General features: G+C 43.7%; 1 protein-coding gene across 4 annotated transcripts in view; it reads left to right on the top strand.

The window, feature by feature from the left end:
- Positions 1 to 22,250, top strand: part of LOC148021388 (Trimeric LpxA-like enzyme) — a 148,676-nt gene that overhangs the window by 18,079 nt on the left and 108,347 nt on the right. For all 4 annotated transcript variants that reach the window (XM_087699247.1, XM_087699248.1, XM_087699246.1 and 1 more), the window contains one exon: positions 13,809 to 13,916. In XM_087699247.1, coding sequence (XP_087555373.1) covers positions 13,809 to 13,916 — 108 coding nt within the window. The remainder of the gene's footprint in view (positions 1 to 13,808; positions 13,917 to 22,250) is intronic.

Below are 22,250 nucleotides of genomic sequence, written 5' to 3'. Positions count from 1 at the left end.
ACGCATATAGTTCCATATGCATTTTTTATTCATTCATCCCTTCTTGCAGTTCCTCAATAACATGATTGACGACGGAGAGTTGTCGAAGACCCCATGCTTGCTACTTGTAGAGACACGGTAGTAGCTATGCTTCATAACTTCAGGATAAGGAGAGTTGTTTTATCTTCTTTAAAATTAGAAGAGTGGCACATAATCGACATTGGTATTTGTAACACGCCGTTGTCTGAAATGCCTATATAAATTCTCCTCAATCGTAATGTGGATAGGAAGCCTTAGGGGAGGTCACCTTATTTCCCCCTTACTATCGGGCCGTAGAAGAGAGAGAGAGGAGGAGAAGAAGAAGAGAGAAGAAGAAGAAGAGTAGGGAGAGAGAGAGAGGAGAAGAAGAGGGGATGAAGAGAGAAGGAGAAGAATAGGGAGAGAGAGAGAGGAGAAGAAGAGGAGAAGAAGAAGAAAAAGGAGAGAAGAAGAAGAAGAGAAGGGAGAGAGAGAGAGAAGAAGAGAGAAGAGTAGGGAGAGAGAGAGAGAAGAGAAGGGAGAGAGAGAGAAGAGAAGGGAGAGAGAGAGAGAGAGAGAGAGAGAGAGAGAGAGAGAGAGAGAGAGAGAGAAGGATAGAGAATGTGAGAAAGAGGGAGGAAGAGAGAAAGAGAAAGAGGGTATATACACACATTCCTTCTCTCCCGTTGGCCACGGACCCATATCCCGTTTCCATGTGATTATCCTTCGACGGCCAGCTCATCTCGCTCCCCAACTGGCCCTCGCTAATCGAGTACAAGACACGGAAGTCCTGTGCAAAGCACGGAGATGGCACCCAAGTGGGAATTGTCACACCCATATGGTTGTTCCTCAACAAGCAACGAAGCCTCAGGCAAGGGCATCACTGCCAATCTGCATGTGATACCGATCGTAAGTAACGTATTTTCGGATTATTGGATGCTTGCTCGATTATCGCATGAGACACGCTAGGGCCGTATTATGCATTCAAGAATAGGGCATTAAAAAGGATGAACTGCATCGTAAGTATTTGAAGGATCGAATTTCCCAAATGCGTGTATTAAGAAAAGTTAATTGTATTCAAATACCATACGATAAACTTATAAACATGTAAGACTTCAAGCATTGCCGTCTCTCGTCCTCGCAACAATAGATGTATTTTCACCACACTATTGGTATGATGTAGCTCGCATACTTGATGGAAGGCATGATAAGCGATTTAGCCTAAGGAAATTCATTTTCGAAGCTTTAGGCTTTGCCCAAGCTCTTGCTAACAACACAAACTAATAGCTCATGTTTGGTAGATTGGAACCTTGATGTTATGTATAGTTAGCGTAAATAACAATCATAAGGGCTAAAATTAAGATGCCTTGGGGTCCGTTTGGCAACTACCACCTTTATCAATCCAACTCGGGAATTGGGCTAGATACTAATTACAATCCCAATCTTCAAAGGCAAGAGAAGAGCTCTAGGGATTGGGAAACCCCTAGTCGAAGGAAAGACATATGCTTTTTGTACCTATTGGGAAGGGGGCTGGGATATCGATCAATGTAAGTGATTAATAGAACTTATATCTTGTACAGTGTTTGAAACTTTAATATATGCTTTAGTCCGCAGACGAGTGTGCTAAGTAAATTTTACTTAGATCGCTCCTGGTCCCAAGGGGAAGAGCAAACACGCGATGGAAAGGTTATCGCGACTATTCCTGCAATGTTTGGAAAAGGATACCATTATTTTTGTTGATTGGTCAGATAACGTCCTAAATGCTGTTGCATTAAACTAATTGTGAATGTGAATTGGATGATTATTCCAAGTACTTATGTTGATGGTAAATGCATGGTAGGGGTCTGTGATGACAAATTGCCATGGGAAAGAAATGTATGTTTTCTTGAAAGATGATATTAAGTTGATTGCTTTGATTGTGCTTGATTCTTAATTGGATTAATTAAGGAAGGATATTTGCATAGGTGGATCATCTCCAAGATCGCACCGCGGATTACCTCGAGAGGGCATTGCTCGATTCACGGGCCGAAGGTTGAGTGGTGAAAAGGCCAACCACAGAAAGTGTCTCGCTCCTAGGACGCTTGGGGTTAGTGGGGTTCTACACACCCCTTGCCGAGTCCGGAACGGAGTAATAGACTGCTGTGAGCCCAACGTCTAGGGTGTTGGAAGATCCTATTCTAGATACTGGTTGGAAATTATGGTGCCATGTGATTTGGACCAGATACTTTTCTTGGATAGAAGGGATATATAATTTCTCTTGTATGGTTAGGAGATAAAGATTATCTTGAAGATAAGTTAAGGAACTTGTTTGTCAAAAGGGATTGCTTGCTTTGTATTCATATCTGTGCCATAAGTTACGTGAACGAACCCTGTTTCCTAAGAGGCCTAATTAAGGAAGGTGATTTTGAATGTCACATATAAATATGATAGGACCTAATTAGAAAACTAAAGCTATCAAGGGAAGCAGGTGGGCAGAACTCCCGACGGGTCCATCCTATAGCAGGGTGGTCCCAGAAAACTGAGAGGCCTCTCACAAGGTTTTACCATCCTTTGGCCCTTAGGTATGGCTAGGTTAGAACCCGATTTATGCCGTTTTAGGGGACTGGAATGGGACTAAGCCCTACGGGCAGGGAGGTTGAGAGGCGTATCCCTCTGGTTTCCCATTCTACTTGAACCAAGTGCAGTTACGATCTGCTTCGGATTGGGTATCTTTGCGTAAAGTAGGATGTCCAAAACTCGACGCTAGGATGCTGTCAGGAGGCCTTGTCTACTTGGAACCCAAATTTCAAGTCGATCCTAGTGGGTTCGGTCTTGGATGTTCCGTTGTGAGGCGGACTCGAGAAACCCTAGGTGACAAACCCCAGAACATTCCATGGGAGTATCGGGCAACGACGCTTAGACTCGTTTCTCGATGGACCGCTAAAAGGTGCTTGGACAGCCGATAGGTAGACACGGTTCAACATTAGTGTTGAAAGGGTTACTTGCACTTGAAACACTCCTCCCAAGCCATCAACAACTTAGGGATTGCCTGTTCAATTACCTATAAGGTGTTAGGCATACCAACACCTTTGCCATCAATGGCTATAATAATATCTATGGCCACATCCCTTCTCCTAGGCCATTAGGGTGATTGAGCTGCTTTAGCATAGTTTGCTTGTGGCATTACTTGATGTGACAATATTACTTGTGGTTGCCTCTTTGCTCGAGGCTCCACAGGTATCAGTTTGCTTGCCTCTTAGGTCCCTGACACTAGCAAGGGGAAAGGATTTTCTCATGAAGAGAGAGGAGTGATGGTTGGTTTCATGGAGCCGGTGTTAGAATTGTGCCAATTTTGGGCAGTGTCTAATGTCATTCGTCAGTTCTAATAGTTCTTTCTGCTCTCCTGCTTTAGCTCACACTGGCAATGTCTCTCGTTTCTCTCTCCTCCATAGCTGGTGCCATTTCTCACATTTGGTATTAGAGCAGCTTCTACGCATGGGTTCTGTTCAGCCACCATCAGCTTGTGCCGCTCCTCCCGAGGTTCGACTGCCACCGGCGGGTTCCGTATGTGTGAGGAAGAGAAGCTGCTCTTGAAGACTAAGTAGTTGCTCACTAGCTGTGCCTAGCATGTTCTGCAGGCATCACCACTTAGTTCGCTACCCAAGCCACCTTCAGCTCACCTTAAGCTTCACACTGTGCCACCAACCATGCGCTACTACTTCGGTGTGCTGCCCACTTACTTCATTGACACCTGCGCCTCCCATGCTGACTACGTCAATGCCGCTTGCATTTTGCAGCCGCTGTCACCTAGGCTGTTGCATGTCACGCCAGTCCGCCGGTGCCAATGCCACCAACAACTTGTCGTCCGCTTCTAGTGCCAAATGTTTCCAGTACCCTTGCTCTGCTAGCGCAGCTCCAGTAGGTGTGGCTCAGTTTGCCATCTTGTAGCCACCACTTGCGCTGCCAATGCCTCCTTTAGCTATTGCGTCATGACCACACAACTGCCTAGTCAAGCACCGACATCTAGTATCAAGTTCCCACAGCCATGCGTGCAACCTTGTTAGCTGTGTGAATGCCACCCAAACCCTACACACGCATCCAAAGGCACTCAACATTTGGGGCTTTTGCCTAAGTCGGCATCCTACATGTGAATCCACACTAAAAACACTGACATTGCACAATTTCCTCAAGATTCGTGCAAGAAATTTCGGGCTTTTTGGTCTATTGTCTCCGGCATACATCATGAGTCAAATTAGAGTTGATGGTTACTGTTGCCCTGCGTCCCGAGGCAACATTTCTACAGAATTTCAGATTGTAAGGTGTAAGTTTCTTTAATTTCCTTAAAATTTGGAGAAGAAATTTGGGGCTTTTGCTCAACTTGCATTCTGAGGCAGACAACAGTAGTTAAACAACTGGATTTGGGTAACTCAAAGTAGGAATGATTGGCTGGTATCTTTGGTTTCAAACTTCAGTTGAGCTGGCCGTAGAGAATCTTGTTGCTTCAGTCAGATTTGGTAGTGAATTGTGGGAATTTTCAGTAAAAATTGGGAAGATTCAGCATTAAATTGCTGTAAATTGTCTTTTTGGGCAGGCATTTCAAGGCGAGTGTGTTACAATAGTGTATCGCTGTAAATTGCAGGCTGAGTGCTGATTTGTGCAATCTTGGGCACATTTGTCAAGAATTGTGATAGTTTAATAGTTTGGTTCTTGCATTCTAATCCCGTGTGGGGATTTTTGGTACTCAGTAGATAAAATTCTATACTTTAAGGGTAAAGTGTTTGGTTGCTGATTTTTGTGCATCACAGGCAGCATGGCATGTCATGGGCATAATGATCAAAGTAGCATCCTTGGTCCCCTCACTCAGGAGGACAAGCTCAATGGCACCAACTACCCTCTAAGGAGTTTTAGGGTGTGTAATCTTCTTGTGGTGAAGGATTTGTGGGACTATGTTATTTGTGATTTGCTGACCAAGAGGTCTTGCACCTGAAACACCTTAGTGTAATGCTAGAGGACAGGTTGCTGGTGTTGGTGTTGCTGCACCCCCTCCCCCTCCTATAGAGGATCAACGGAGGTGGGACTCGAAGGATGCACATGCCCTATCCTTGATTGCCTTCTCAATAAAAAGAGCTATTATTTGGCATATTTGATCTTGTGAAGCCAGTTGGGCATATCTATGTCAGGGTAGCTTCCATAAGCCGTATATCTAGGTGATGGATTGAGTGAGGGCCTCTACTACAAGCGGTGTGGCTGCTAACTCAAATCTAAAGCTTAATGGGGGGTTTTGGAAATTGAACATGTGGGCACATCCTCTCCAGGCCTCCTAGTGTTGGGTATCCCTTAGTCAATTTGGTCTCTGCTGGCTCTCCAATAGAGAAGGCGGGGCATGTGAATAAAAGTCTCAAGTATGTTTAAGAGTCCACATACTCTATCTCTTCCTGCCCATAAGTGAACTTAGGTGCTGATCTCTTAAGCCACTATGATGGAATGGACAAGGCCTTTTTCTTGAGGATTAGTTAGCATAGAATTTTTGGTATTTTAGGGGCTTATGGCATTAGGAGACATGTTAGAGAGTTTGTCAAAGGAATTGATTCACCTCATATTCAAAGGTGTGGGAGGCAAATTAGAGATTACTTGGAGGAGAGTGATTAGTTTGCTTGGAATGGCATATAAGAGCCTTGCTAAAGCGATGAGTCTTGACTATCTCTTCTTATGCAAAACATCATCCATCTTTTTAGAGCAATGGCTACAAGAGATGACGGCACTATCTTGGACACGTGTAGTACCGTTGCTATAATTCATCAAGAGATTGCCTTGTTGCACTTGAGTGTGCGATTTTGGAAGTTGAATTTGAAATTTGTAGATTGGTTTGTTTGGATCTAGAAGGTCAAATGATGCTTGTAGTAGGGAATACCACACTATTGGGAAGAGGACATACTCATCTTGAGGGAGGTTCTCTGCAAGTACCTTTCGTAGTGGGGAGTGGCTTACATATCTTGAGCTATAACCTCAATCATAGAGATAGGCTTTTGTGGTATCAAAAGATTTAGGGACATGATGGAGAGGGGATACATAAATGAATTGCCTTTGAAGTTTTCTCTCAATGGAATCAATCTCCTCTTGCATAGCATAATGGCAGGTCTCGTATGAGAGCCTGTTGAAGTGGTAGGGTCTCTTATCCTTGATGATCCTAGTCATGAGGACACGGTTCATAGAGAGCGAATGCCCCTAATGTTGTTGATATTGCTGAAGATGGGCATATCTCTGAGGTCCATGAGCAGGATCAAGAAAAGAAGTAACTTTTGATTCCTCCATAAGCTTATGAAATCATTGAGGAATAGTAAAGCATTGATCTTGATCCTATGAAGGAGGTTATGAGGCATTGGATACTTCTAGTGTTTCTTTATGTGGCAAGAGCTCCTTCTCATCAAGAGGGAGAAAGAGGTGCTTGGGGTGGAGGAGGTGGTAAAGCCTAGAGTGGAGGAGAAGGGAAAGGTGTTGGTGGAATAGAGAGTAGGGAAGGTAACCTAGAAGGAAGGGAAGGTGCATAAGAAACTAGTATGGGAGGGGTATTCGATAACAAGAATGAAGGAGAACCATTGGATGTGTGAGTGTGTGCAATGGAAAGAGGAAAGTGAACATGGAGAGGAGATTAAGAGAACATAGGAGAGAGAAGGAAGAATGTGATTGCAATGGCTGAAGGTACAAGGATGCAACAATAAGCCCCAACACGCAGTTCTACACGTCAGTGTGGATGCTAGACGGTAGCAAGGGGATGAGAGAATGAGGAGGGCTAGCTGATCACGAAGGATCAATGATGGATAATGAAAGTGGGAGGACATGTTGTCGTATATATAAATGAAAAAGAGGTAAAATCCTAAATGTGGTCAAATCCCTAAAAACAATAGGCAAAAGTGCACAAAAAGAAATGCACTAATGTGCCTCATCTAAAGTGTCTAAAACACATAAAATGACAGTCAGACAATGTTAGAAATGTCCATGTTTGACTCAAATTGAGACTTATAGGCAGGAGATGACCACACAATCACACATGACTATTAACACCCCCTCTTAGATCCTAGATGTGGCGGAAGGCTAAAGGAGATATGGATCCAAGGGTGGCAGGAAGAGTGCCAATGCTGATGTAGTCCGTCAATGAAGAAAGCCAGCCAAGGAGCAAGACCCCCTCTGCATAGAAACATTTGATCAAATGGAAGGCCACCAAAGGGCATCGGAAATGGAGAGGCCTCAAATGAATCACGCTAGAAAACTCTAGTTGGGGAACTATCGAAGGCCCCATAAGCTATATAGAAACAATAGGGACCAATAACCAAGCCATAGGAGATGTTGTCTGGATGATGAAGAAAAGGATAGTTGCATAAAAGAAAGGTCCAAAGTAGAATGAAAACCTTGAAGAAAATCCTCATGATCCTAAGAAGCCCCCTCTGAAACACAAAGGGCTAGGAAATCCACAACCACATCACTAATATCGTCCCCCTTTCAAAGGGATGGGAGGTACAAGGAAACCACCAGAGGAGATGATGGGGGATAGGATGGAACCTATGGGATAAATGGTGCACAATTGGGAAGAGGTGCAACAATAGGAAATTGCCTCGGAGGGCCTTGCACAATGAAAGGGGAAGGGAGCATAGATAGCCTACTCTCTTGCTAACTTGTCCATTGCCGCACTAACTTACGCATGATGAGAGCTATGATGAGCATGGGTAGTCCGGAGCAGGTAAAGTTTAAACACTTAACTATAAAATTTAAAATTTGTTGTTTTAAACTTTGAACAATTCTTCATATCACTAGCCCTTAGCGCGTGCGCACGCGCACACACACACACACACACACACACACACAACACTTAGAATCTAGAGATATGAAGAATTGAAAACGCATAGAAATGACTTTAGTAATTTGATTACAAAATCATTGACTAGCCATATGGCATGTACGTATAATTTATTAAATGACCTATTAATATCCTTTTTTGATATCAACCGTAACTCATGAAATTAGAGACATAATTATCAAGAATAATAAAGATTCAAAACATTATAATCTGCAATGGATTGCCTCATTGTAATCAACAATGTTGCATAAGTCCAATAAATGTGCATTGCAAAGCCACAAAATATGCACTATAGTCTAAACCTACAAGAGCTCCTAGTTCCAAGTCATTACTCAAAAGTTTCAAGAGGCTAAGTGTTCTCCTTCATGGAAGATGGCCCCCCCATGCTTGATTGCTCATCCTGCTGAACAACATCTTGGCCGTCACCATCACCATTACCATCACCATCACCATTACCATCACCATCCTCATCATCTTTTTCCCATCATATAAAAGAATCAGCCTTTGCAACTGCTGTACAAGCTAGCAAGCAAAGATTGGAGCTTATATAAACTAGGTCATTCATCTTCATTGCATCAAGACGATTTCTCTTTTTTGAGTGAATATGATTGAGTGAGCTTCATAGTTGTTCTAAACAAGAAGAACTAATTGTTTGGCTAAGAATACGAACAACCAAACTTTTCAACTTTGAAGCTTTTGTCCTTGATGCAAATATTGTTTCCGAGTATTTGAGAAGTTCTTTGTCACTTCTCTTGCAAAACTCAACAAGTATTGATGATTACATATAAATGTGACAATCTTGTTGCCTTTCGCAACATGAGATGCAATCCATGCCAAGTCCCCAATATCCTTCAATAAGTTATTCAAGCAGTGCGCCATGCATGGACTGGAGGTGATATGTGGATACATTGCCATTAAAATGTTTTATGCTACGATATTTGTAGGTTCGCCATTTGCCACAAACTGCACTATGTTTTTTGCCCCAACAGCTTGCACTGCCTTGCGCCACTCGGATGGCAATACATCTGCATTCTTTCCAATCTCTGAAGCATCAAGACTACCAATGGAGTATACACCCCCATGAGAATATGCGACAACACCATGTATGGACCTATGGCGTGTGTTACTCCATTCGTCTGCCATTGCCCATTGATTGCGAATATTTGATGTTGCAATCTGTATGGCTGCTTTCTCATTTTGAAGCAATAAAGTCTTGACAGTTTTTGATGAAGGGGGCCTATATGTGGGTCCATACTATGCAATCTTTGTCACCATATTTAAAAAATACGGTGACCTAGTTGATCTGAATACAATATGGTCACGGTAGAAAACACGTGCCATTGTTGCATCAGTTTCCTCTTTTTCTTTGGTTCCCATGAAGTGTGCAATGAACTCTGTCTAACACCAGGACCTGCTGCCATTGATGGCCCACCAGAAGATTGCGTAGCCACTAAGCCTGGTGGTCTTCTACATGCAAAGGATCATGTGATGTTGGCCTTGGAGTCCATGCTATTGGATCCATTGCTATGTTTGGTGTCCTATGTGGTCAAGTAACTCTTGTCTTTTCTCAACTGATACGTTGGTGCAAAAATGCACCTCTTTCCTCTCCTCATGTAGAAGATGGGCTCTAACTTTATTAGCCTCACTAGTGCGAGCATAAGAGCGAAGTCTGCATTTCCAAGGGCGAGTCCCTCCACCTGTCAATGGCACCCATGCATCTACCTCATCCCATCATGATCAAGTAGTGCTTCGACTTCGTCCAGTTGCTGACGAAGTACTTGGTGAGGATGAAGAAGATCCCCTAGATGTCGATGCTACCATCTATATAATTGCAGAAAACTCAATGAAATTGCAGCCAAAATTTCAACATGCACGTGTTTGCTAAAAATGCCCAAATTTTGGTGCTATTTCAGCTTACATTCCTTTGCTGAAAATGCCACAAATTTGGGGCATTCCAGCTTGCGTTCCCTAGCTGAAAAGGCCCCAAATTTGTGGCATTTCACCCTGTATTTCCTTGCTGAAAATTTGGGGCATTTTAGCTCCCAAATTTGGAGCAATGACTGATTCAAAATGCCTCAAATTTGGGGACATTGCAGCCAAATTTGGGGCAAGAACTGATCCTAAATGCCCCAAAGTTGGGGGAGATTGTAGCCTGAATTGTACATGCTTTAAATACCACAAATTGCCACAAGTTGCCCAACATTTTGGGGACATTGCAGCCAGATTTGAGCTTTAGATCCCTGTTGAATCACTTGTCCAAACTGAATGTGGCGTGAACCAAAGATGGTGCAACATTTGCAACATGGCTACACACAACATTGAGTATTGCCAGTACAATGGCAAGTTCTAGATGGCCCATCCGGGAGGATGGTAAGGGATGGGAGCAACCAACTCCAGCCAATTGGCAAACCTCCAGGTCAATTCAGTTCCTACATTGGCCGTGGCATATACCAATCAAGACTACTAGCAACCCAACAATGGCCGCGGCGGGCGTGGTGGAGGTGGAAGAGGCCGAGCAAATTTCCGACCCTTTTTAAAATATTGTTTCTTTTGTATATAGGAAGGATATTGTCAGGCTGCATGCCCAAATCCCCAAGCATATGATGCTCAAAAGAGATAAGGACATGGCTCGACGCAGATGCTAGAAACCACAGGGCAAAGAATAATTTGGAATGCCCCAAATTTGAGGGCAATTTCAGATCTGAAATGCCTCAAATTTGGGGGCAATTCAGGCCTCAATTGTAAACACTTTGAATTTGAGACAATCGAGAAATTTGAGATAATTAGGGCAATTGTTCAATTTGTGACATTGGAAGCGATTTGGGGCAATCAAAAGGCGACATTTTGGGTCCCAAATTGCTCCGTATGTGCAAAATTTGTCCATAATGCCCTAATATTGGTACAATTTACACAAATTTCTTAAAATTTAAATAAAATTGAAGTGGTGTGTATGGCTAGTAGACACCTTGGAATTTAGAAAAGCTGAAATTTGATTGTTGTGCCAAGTGTGAACTGCACACTCTGCACGAGCTCGTGACAGCCCATGTGGGTTGGTAATGAGATGAGAGGAAGCAAGTGTGCATGAGAGAGAGAGAGAGAGAGAGAGAGAGAGAGAGAGAGAGAGAGAGAGAGAGAGAGAGAGAGTCCTTTTACGGAGAGAGAGAGAGAGAGAGAGAGAGAGAGAGAGAGAGAGAGAGAGAGAGAGAGAGAGAGGCCGTTGGCAGTTGTAGCAGGCGGGAGATCGACGATAGTGTTGGGGGCTTCTCAAGCGCGCAACAGCATGAATATTAAGGTACGTTTTAACTTATAGAAAAAAGGCTGTGCTCGAATAACTGTTCCATATTGGAACAACATGTTGGAGCATTCCACCAGCATTTCATAGGTTCAGTCCTCTTGGAACGCGTTATTCCATTCCTAAGTGTTGGAACGGGCGTTTCGTGTTTCTATGATGGATACTCAAGCAATCGGTGATCAAGCCACCACTAAGGTGCCTCGGAGAGAATGTGATGTTGATGTGGATCGTATTAGCTCTTGAAAATAGAGTAAAGTCATAACAATTCCCTGTGTCCTTCAACAATGTCTCGCAATAGTATACAAGGCCATCTTATCAACAATGCCTCTGAACATATGTGACTAGGGATTCTCCGCCTTTGACGAAGACCACCAAAGTGTTGCCTTATGGTACTTCGGACTAGGAACCAATATGTCCCTCTCTGGAACCTGTGCACTTGTATACATGTATAGATGACGTTCATCAACCACATCACACCACCCTCCCACACTCCCTCTTTGGCATTGGAGAGTCGTGAGGGATGATCGCATCACCTGGACTAGAAAGCAACAGAGGAAGGGGAAATTAAGCCCTTCCATCGGTCTGAAGAAGTGGACCCCTTTCGCGCTTGGGAATTCTCCTTGATTGGAGAATCAGAGTCGAAGTCTAAAGAAGAGGATGACTCCTCGGAAGATTTTGCATCTGACTTCTTCTTCTTGCTCTTCTTCTTCTGTGAGGCTACTAACTCCTTGTACTCTTTCCACAAATGTCCCTTGTTACCATAGTGATAACACTGGGCCTCGCACTTCTTCCTATCACCCCTCTATGAAGCTATAAAGGCCTCGTTGGAACCTCCATAATGAGACGGAAGCCTCCCTTGTAAATGCAAAGATGCTTCATGTTGAAGCAAAATTGAGGACATATGTGTGTAGCTCATAGGTGTAGATGACATTTGCGTCCTCAAAGCATATGCCACTCTATCAAACTCCGAGGGTTGAATGGTGTTATTCGGCTCAAACTTTATCTGTTGAAGCTAGCCATAAAGGGTCACTGCACACATGGTGGAAGGTGCCTTGTACCACATCTAAAGCTCGGACCATACTTGGGGAGGTATCCTGTAGGAGGTAATACACCAAAGCGATGCAGAATACACACGTGCATCGTCCAAATCCCATATAAGCACAACTTCCTCATGGTTGTTCCTATCAAAATCTTTGGGAAGATGTAAAGGATGCTGAGGCCGAGGAATAGCTCCATATACACTATACCAAATCCGCTTTTTTACAACCAAGCTTTCATCACAACACTCCATGTAAGATAGTCAGGTCCATGTAGCTAATCATCTGTAGAAGTGCACGGAGCAGCCATGTGGAGAGGATAAGAAGAAAAGATAGAGAATAGAAGGTATGTAGAGAGAGAATACAACCAAACCAATAGCAAAGACGTCACAAAATGAGAGTTCACATGTAGTGTAACTAAAAATCTGATTAGAAACGAAGGGCAACTGCTGCAAAATGAAGAAAAACCAATCAAACTGTGCTAGAAACGGCAAAAATGGATTGTACAAACTGTCGCCCAGCCACTATTTCGGGGCAAAAAATGAAAAACGCAGACTGATTGACCATTTCATGCAACAAACTGATGGTGTTAGGCTGGAATTGAGGTGCAGGCTGATAATGTAGGTCGCTGGTCTGAAAAGGTAGGCAGCAGCTGGGTACACACAGGCTAAACATAAGCAGCAATAGGGCGCTTGATCAGTAGGTGGTAGAAAGACCGGTAATCAGCATAGAAATTGTAGTAGGAACCTAGATCCTGCAATCTAATACCATGTTAGAAGTGGTGCAGCAATGGAAGCATAGATAAGTGCTGAAATAAACTGCTGAACACAAGACAGAAGGGAAAGAAAACATAAGAGCATTGCAAAAGAAGAGAAGTCAGAGATGTGCTTGGGAAATGGAATCCATATACCAAACATGAGAATGATGTGTACAACAATGAGTCTCTGGCTCCAAGGCATTGATATTGGTTCCCTCTCTCCACAGAACCTGTAGGTGATGATATGACTGAATGAGGAAGGAGCCGGATATATAATGGAGAAAATAATGCAAAATAGGGGCAGGTTGACGAGCGTTTAATGCTGATCGGCTAGTATAAAATGCCCCGAATAAGCATCATAATAACCATAATAAAATGCCTAAATAACCTAGCCATGTTCGGCATAGGTGAGGGACTCACACATGAGCTGTTTGGACTACTAACAACATCACCCCCCTCTTTCACTTTAGCTTGTGCATTTGTATTCGACATAATCTTGTTTGTATGTAGTATGTTTGTGCTCGTGTGATAGGCATGCAGTCCCTACCATGTGGGCAGTGGACTACACTTCAAAAGATGTGGATTTTTTTGTGAGTATGTTATACTGCATGGACTTAGCCTTCAAATCATGAGGTTGTTTGTCCATTGGAAGTGATGTGTGACTTTTGAAGGGTTGAGTATAGAAATATTCCATCTAGTGGCCTTTAGTGATGTTCTTCATGGCTTTCAATTTTGAGCTCACCTGGTGGTATCAAAGAAAATTTAACGTCTACTTAAAGTAAAAATGCAGTTGAAACACATGATTGAATAGGGACACAATTATGGTACTCTGACAGGTTGTTAAAAGTCATCTTGCTTAAATCTTGTGCTAAGGATGAATAAATTTTTTTGCAGGATTGCTACATAGATATATGCTCGCCTGAAGTATTGATGCTGTTTACTGATAACTTTGATTATCAACATCTTAGAAGAGATTTTGTCAAGGGCCTATTAAGTGATGAGGTGACTATCTTGCTCTTTAATAATTGTAATTCACTTTTTAAATGATGCAAAGAGTGGACTTATAAGCTTGCAAATAACTTGTTTTCATTCTAGAGAAGTATTTTTTTTCTGGTAATGCTTTATGTTGCTTGTAATTGTGAGCTACACAAACACACACATAGAGAGAGAGAGAGAGAGAGAGAGAGAGAGAGAGAGAGAGGGGGGGGGGGGAAGAGAAAGATATATTTACATCTCCGAAAGGCCAAAATGGTCTATGAGACAAAGAAATGAGTACATTTGACCATGTCATCTCGATTGCAAAATAACAATGAAAATGAAAATGAAAATGACTAACTGTGACTATTGCAAGTATAGACGACCATCATGTACGAAATGATCTCTCGGTAATCCTTGAGCTAACCTTTGGGATCCCACCTTGATCAATATGACTCTCGAGAAACAATGTACCCTCCTTGAGGCAAGAGTATTTGCCATGGGGTGGTCCAAGACAATGAGTCCACTAAGAGAAGGTACACACACACACACACACACACACACACACACACACACACACACAGAGGCCATCGTTTGGGGTAGGCATGTATCTCTTGGTAGCATGTCACCACTCCGAAAAGGATGGGGGGTGCAGCTTTGTTGGATGCTAATTTGCATATGGCCGCTTTGAGGCTGTCCCTTTTGCAGAGTCTATGTATTGAGCGTCATCCTTGGTCAGATATTGCTAAATTCTTCACAGAAAAGACTGGCATCTCTCATGGATGCACGGTTATTCATGCTTCCTGGTGGCATGCGCTTAATTCTACGAGGCCCATAAAGGTCTCCTAGTCTTTTCTCCTTTCTCATTTAATTGCTTCCTGGTAGGAGATGCTTCGTTTTGCTGTCTGGTGTCCTCCAAATATTCGTAAGGAGGAAAATTCGCTGCAAGGATTCTTTTAGGTGTATTCGTTAGTACTTTAGGGTGCCTCGTGGATATAGGGACATTTGGTCGTCAATACAAGACTTTCTTCAGAGGTTCTCTCCTTTGCCTACGTTACAACAATTGCATCCATGGCGTGATTGGAAGTTTGTGCTTCCTGATGACTTTCATAAAAGGTCAGTGAATCAGATATATCATCAGATGTTGGAAGCTAAAAGATGGGTCACGGGGAAGGTTAATAAGTTCTGGCATCTCAGGGATAGCAAAAAGAAGTGGCGGGACAGATTTACCCAGCTTTGGAGGTCTAAGGTTCCGTATCAGGGTAAAGTGTTCATGTGGAGGCTGCTCATTGGGGGTCTTCCAACGGGAGAAGTGCTCTGTGCTCGTAAGATCTCTGCAGGGCGCTGTGTTTTCTGTACCACATGCGATGAGACACTTCACCTCTTTGTCTCTTGCCCTGTTGCGCGACAGATCTCGAATTTCATTTCCCGTGTGTGGTTCTTGGTGACCTAGCACTGCATACCAGTTCGTTCGTGGATTATGGGAAATATGTCCTCTATGCCATCTTTGTCTTCAGATTGTTCGTGCCTATTCCATTTTCTTAGATGGACAGCCCTGTGGCACATATGATGTACTCGCAATGCCTTTATTTTTGATTCGGCATCAGGCATCCATGGGCATGTGACTTGTGTGCGTGGATTGGTGTTATGGCAAATCACTTCTATGATGTCAGCTGACCTGGTCCTTCCGGACATTGCTACTCCCTGGCTGGCGATTGTTCACTCTACTCGAGCTGTTCTTTCTGTTTGATTTATTAGAATTGGTTATGTAATAGGTTGTTTTGAGAGCCTGCTTGCATCTTGTAAATTTCTACAGAGACAGTGTGAGAGAGATTGAGTATGCTGACCTGATGGTCTCATGTAATAGAATGTAAGAGATACAGATACAAAGAGAATGTTGACATGATGGTCTCATGTAAATATTTACTACTTAATTCAATTATCTTCAGGAAAAAAAAAGAGAGAGAGAGAGGCCAAAATTGGCCTATGAGACAAAACCATGTACAATGCGGATCATCACCAAACATCAACGTGTGACCTGCTAAAAGATGGTCAATGAGGATCGGTGGGTATAGTATGTCATACATCCTTGATGAAATAGTATGGGGTGTAAAGAAACATGGTAGGGTTTGCGAGGAGAAACACAATATGTACAACAAACACTGTGACAAAGAAACTCAGAAACACAGAATAAGAAGAAGAGTGAGGAATGATGAACATTGAATCATGTTAAATAAATGATGCTGATACAATGGAGCAAGGCAATAGGATGGCTGTTGTGGCTCATTAGGTGGTCGTACCAGTAGCGAATCCGCATTGTGAAGGGAGCAAAACACAGTCCTCCAAAGCAGTAGGATATCGAAGTACATGCTGAAGAAGAAGGACAACCAGCTGTAGAGGGAGTGAAATGCAGTTCTCAGGGGACTGTTGGAATGGAGAAAATGATCATCAGTAGTAAGTGTGTGCTCCGGGAGGTGATGAATGGCAGGGCAGCCTGCTATGACAGCAAACGTCACTTCAGCAGGGTCTGCATCAACAAAATGCAGATCTGGCTAGGGTGTAGACTGCCTATAGGAGCCATGTGACGATGGGGAGCAGCTGGACTGCAAAACACAAATCTGCCAGCTTGGAGAATGGTTGCCAGCAACAAAACAATGGTGGCCAGCATGGAGAAGAGGGTCGCTACTCAGCTAGAGGCGGGATGACAGTTGGGTGGTCAGATTTGCCCTGAAACGCAGTGTGTAGATGGAACAGGACGCCAACAGTAGACAATACCATAGAATCCTCCATGAATGGAATGCCCTCCGTGTTTGGGTGTAGGCAGCAATGGAGAGTCCGAGGAATGGTTGAAGAAGAGAGTGTCTAATGAAGAGAGTGTGATCTGATGGATGTGTAATGAGTGAAGTGTGTGCCCTATTTATAGGCAGTGTTGAGCTAAAATATGCATTACTTGCTAATTAGCCTCTTAACAGCCCCAAAACACACTAAAAATGCTTTTTTAGAGTAAAACCATAAAACGGGGAGCAGTTTGAGAGAGTTCAGTGGAAACCTTAAAATGGGGAGCAGTTTGAGAAAGTTTAGTGGAAACCCTAATTTTTGGGGCACCCTTTCACATCTATAAATAGACAAGCTGCCCCCATTCAGCCATCATCCTTGTTTGCAAGTTACACCAGCCCACACACCCTCTGCTGCTGTTGGCGCCCAATTTCCAGCCTGCAGCCTGTCTCCATCTGCTGTCCAAGCATCATCGATTGCAGCCACATCATCTTCAGCTTGTCCATTGCTGTAGGCGACAGCTCTCAGCTACTGGCGACTGCTCCAAACTATCCGAGACTGCTGTTCAGCCTGTTGTCCATCATCTCCAGGGTCAGCCAGCCTGCGTTTCAATATTGCAGGCCCTGACACTCTCAGACACTGTTTCAGCCTGCTGTTTACAGTAGACTGTGCACAGTTTTCAGCCCTCCATCAGTGGTACACTGCTGCGTTTACCAGTTTCCAGCCTCCAGACTACTGCGTTTTGGTGACCAGCCTGCTGCCATTCACTATTCAGCACTCCTACACTCTGACTGGTGGTGACAGTCTTAGGATCCGTCTTTGGTGGGCATCACACTCCGACATTGCTTTGCCCTTGAGCACACTGTACACTCTTACATTCATTTACAGCATTCATTCACTTCAGAGTTGTGTTCTCTCTCTCCCTTCTTGTGTTTGTGTTTGAGTTTTAAGTTTTGCGTTTGAGTTTTGAGTTTTGTGTTTAGGGTTTGAGTTTTGAGTTTTGCGTTTAGGGTTTGAGTTTTGCCCTCTATGTCTGTGTCTGTGTCTTTGTGTTTCTGTCGTGGTTGTACACTGTGTGTGTCCTCAGTGCAAACCCTAGCAGTCTTCTTAACATGGTATCAGAGCTGGTGCTCTTGTAAAGAGTATCCTGCGGATATTGTTGAGAGCTAGTCTTTGTGCGAGGCACTCAATAAGACTCATAACCGAATCACAATGTCCCAGACACCTTCTTCTCCAGTTCCTATGATGTCTTATCAGGCCTCTCCATTATGGACTCGGTGAGGAGGACAACACTCCATCTTCACCAGATTTCACTAACATGACAGAGGAGGACTTTGAGGAGTACTATCGCAAAAAGTACAATGATGTTTACATCCCTCCTACCAGTTTTGCTACCACATCCGGACCGGTTGGTGAGGCTGGCCACCTCTCCGATCATAGAGGACATACGGCATTCGGAACATCTGGCGATCCATCTTCATCATCTCAGCCAGGTCCAATGTCAAGTTTGTACAATTCTTTTGTGTTGCATGAATCAAAACCCCTGTCTGTTTCTTCTTTTGAGGTACAGGATCCGGATGGCTTTGCGTATGTAAACTTCAATAGAGGGACTCAGGAAGTAGACGGAATTCAGGTACATCTACAGCTTTTGTTTCATTTGAGCATATCACACACAATTCTCACTTCCCTCCCATCCCACCCTCTTCTATATCACACCTTGATCATCTTTCACAAAATCTTGGATTACACTTCACATCTACTTCACACACCCTAGGGGTTGGATCTTCCATCTCCGCTCCTAGCACTTTTTCCTTCTCCACCCCATTCTCTACCTCTTTGCACCATGGTACTTCGTTAGGGGGAATGCCACCCTTTAACACAGTGCCTCTCACCTTTTAGCAAATGAGCACACCCATAACTCTTGGGTTGACTGTGATGGGCATGCCCCTCACTATCCCCAGCTTTACATCTCCCATGGCCACTCATATGTAGGGGTTTTTATTCTCAGCTTATGGTGCGTCTTCACACTCTCCTTGGGTTACACGTACGCAGGGATTCCCATCTTCTGCTCCCAGTGTTTCCATCCCACAACCCTGGGTTTCTCATGTGGCTACCATGCCCATGCCTAGTCAACCCATCCTTACCTATGGATCCACCTTGCACACTATCCGCATGCCAGTCGGGCACTCTGGGGCCCATTCCCAAGTGTACTCCACTTCCCTATTCTACCTTCACTATACTTTTTTACACTATTCATCTCCGAGCACTACCACTCCTGTTGCAACGGCCAAGAATGCCTTCACGGATAAGACATGTTTTAATGGGTTAAATTTCACTACTTGGTTGAATTTCATGCAACAAGTGCTTGAGTCTCAGGGTCTTTGGGACCTCGTCATTGGTCTAGAGCCTATGCCGGACCCTCGACTAGCTCACCCTGACTACATCCGTCAATGGAGAGTCCGCAATGCTATAACCAATGTTGAGTTGATACAGGGATTGCTTCCTGAGTTTCACTCTTAGTTGCAGCACTTTCCGCTCGTGTCAGAGCGTTGGAGTCACCTTCTCGACCGCTATGCGGCTCGTGATCGTACTCGGTGCATCAATCTCGACTTTGAGCTTCAAGAGTTCTCTCTTGAGAAAGGGGATGATCTGAAAGTCAAGCTGGCTGACTATAGGCGGTTACTTGCTGAGTTTGCCACTACTGGCTCTCCAAAGTCAAATGATGATCAGGTTACATTCTTCTTGAGTAAGTTTCCCGCAAAATACTTTAATTTCATTCAACACATCATCTCCCAATCTCGATTGCCAACCTTCTACGAGTTTGAGTGCTAGTTTTTGCGTTATGCAAGGCTGCATGATTAAGTCCACAAGAAATTCTCATCACAGTCTTATTCAGAACAGAGGGGGTTGGTTGCCTCTTCTTCGGGAGGAAAAACCAGCAGTGGCAAGAACTCGCTAGATGCGAAGACAAGCCAATCAAAGGGTGACTCCTCTTCCTCAGATGGAACCAAAGAATCAAGACCTCTCTGGCAGCAACTCCCTAAGAAAAACCGCTTTTGCACACATTGCCAGAGAGCAGCCCATGTGGACGAGGAGTGTTGCTTCAAGGCCCAAGGTCTTCCACCTAAAAAGCCTCAGCAGATCGTTGCGACTCCACAGTCTAGTGGGGCTACACCTTCCGCCCCTGCTTGATCTGCTCCTTCAGCACCCGTTGTTGCTGCTGGACATATGGCTCGAGTACAGCCTCAGCAGCCCATCTCTTTCACTACCCCTGAGGGACTGGTTCATTGGTTTGTAGGTTTCGATCCCGTTGGACTTCATGTATCTATCTCACCTTCCTTTCCACCTCATCAGGCGTTCCCTTGGCAAAGCCTTGCTACTGGACGTACGCGATGTGGCCACCTTCTTAGACTAGCATGTCTCTAGGTCCTTTCGGATACCCTAGGTCAATCTAGCATTCATTTTTCGCACTCTTAGAGTTGGGCCCATAGGATTTTTGTCTCTACATTTTAAGTCTTCCGCTGCATTTACTCACACACATATACACATTTGCATCTTTGTACTTGTTCCTTTAGTTAGCTTTTCATTTTAGTTTAGTTTAGTTTTTGGAGCATCTCACTACTGACCTTTGTGATTGCAGACTTTGATCTCCTTTGTAGGTTTTGTTTTCAGTGTAGGGCTAACATGCAGGTTTGCTCAGTCCTACCTGGGCTGGAGACTTGGGATGCGCGCCGTTTCTTCATGGCTTCATCATCCTTGGAGTTTTGCTCTTCTACCAGCATGGAGGCTTCCCCTTCCGAGGTGGATCGTGCAGCATCTCTCTCGATGCTATCATGGTGGTGACTTCTACCTAGCTCTTCCAGCTGGGATGCTTCCTCCTCCTCTTCATTCCTTATGGTTCTTGGCACCCACACGAGGACCGACATCAGGCTTCTCTTCCTTCTTCGGCATCTACGTCCAGGTTGAGAGGGGGTTCCTACCCTTCTTGGTATTCTACAGGCTTCAACATTGTCTTTGACATCGGTTTCTCCCCCCTTGTTGTACCTTACTCTTTGCATTGCATGATTTCATCATCTTTGTACTAGGGTGCTTGGGCAAGTGAACAATTTTCCCATGAGGGACACTGTCCAAGTGGCACCTGCTGCATGAGCATTCTTTAGCATGTAGCATACTTTGTATCTCATTGTGCAGAGCACCACTTGAGCGGATCCTAAGTTGTTTCCATCGGCGGCTGCTATTACCACACCACCATCCTTCTTCATCACATGGATATCTCATCACCTATTTTTCCTCGTCATCGACACCTTGAGTGGACGGGTTAGCTTGTACTGTTTTGTGATGTGTTGGGTGTACCCTCCTTACTCCCGTCTTCTGGGTCACTATAACTCAATTGGCCACATCCCATAAAATTTACCACTCTTATTCAAAAAAAAAAAAAAAAAAAAAAAACACACACACAGAGTTCAATGTGGTTCCATCCACCTTTGTAGGATTTGGTAGGCCACTGGGCAGCCGACGTGCACCCTTTGTCCGATGCCCTGTCCTCTTTGGGGTGACTACTTGGATTCCCTTGGTAAGATAACCATTGCCTCTGTAGTCTTGGTAGGCCACTGGGCAGCCGATGTGCATCCTTTGTCCGATGCCTTGGCTGCTTTGGGGTGGGACGCCTTGGGGTACGTAAACATTACCATGACTAGCCATCGTTGCCTTATCATGAATCTCCCAATTTAGAGATGAAAGAGTTAGCAATGGCAAATCCTCGATATGTCCATATGTACCTTCGCTAGAGAGAACCACATACTATGCATAATATAGAAAAACCCTTCCCTCATGAAAAGAATCCATAGTCTGATCAACATAGTTAATGTTTGCGAGTACCATATGAATCGCATAGAAGGTTCCACTTAAGCTTTTCATAGGTCGCTATTCAGTACTTGTTGACGAAAATATGTCTACAACCAAGAATTTGTTATTAGTAATTGCTTAAATGAAAAAAATATATTACATATGTTATCAACTAAAGACTTACAATATTTTCACTTGGAAACATGTTTGTTTGGAGGAAAGTACATATCCTTGTTCATCTAAACATGTTGCACTTTGACAAACTACCCTTTAGGGAAAAATTTGAAAGAAATGATACATTCCTTCTTCCAATAATGTTTTACACCCTCTCATTTTCTTCTTTTCACTTTTTGAGATCCTTTGCAAGAGGGCAATATGGTAACCCAATAATTCATGCTAAAGGTTTTTGGCTCCTAATTTCTATTAGCTCCTTGGCTATAGATGGTGCAAGAATTTACTAAACATGAAGGGCTCCCTTCTAGATGCCATACTTAGATAGAATTTTCAAAGAAAGAAGCTCATTGAGAGAAAGATGAATGAACTAAAAATGAATATTAAGAAGACTAATACCAATATATTGGGTGGCAAAAAGCTCTCGATTTTCAAAAAAGTCATTATTTAACTTCATAATATCAAAACACACTAAAAATGCTCTTTTAGAGTAAAACCCTAAAACGGGGAGCAATTCGAGAGAGTTCAGTGGAAACCCTAAAACAGGGAGTGGTTCGAGAAAGTTTAGTG

Source organism: Lygodium microphyllum, chromosome 18 (genome assembly GCF_053477565.2).
Source record: "Lygodium microphyllum isolate KBCC chromosome 18, Lygodium_microphyllum_v1.1.10, whole genome shotgun sequence".
In the NCBI taxonomy this organism is placed as follows: Eukaryota; Viridiplantae; Streptophyta; class Polypodiopsida; order Schizaeales; family Lygodiaceae; genus Lygodium; species Lygodium microphyllum.
Note: the sequence above shows the minus strand (reverse complement) of the source record. Positions and strands in the feature narration are given on the sequence as shown.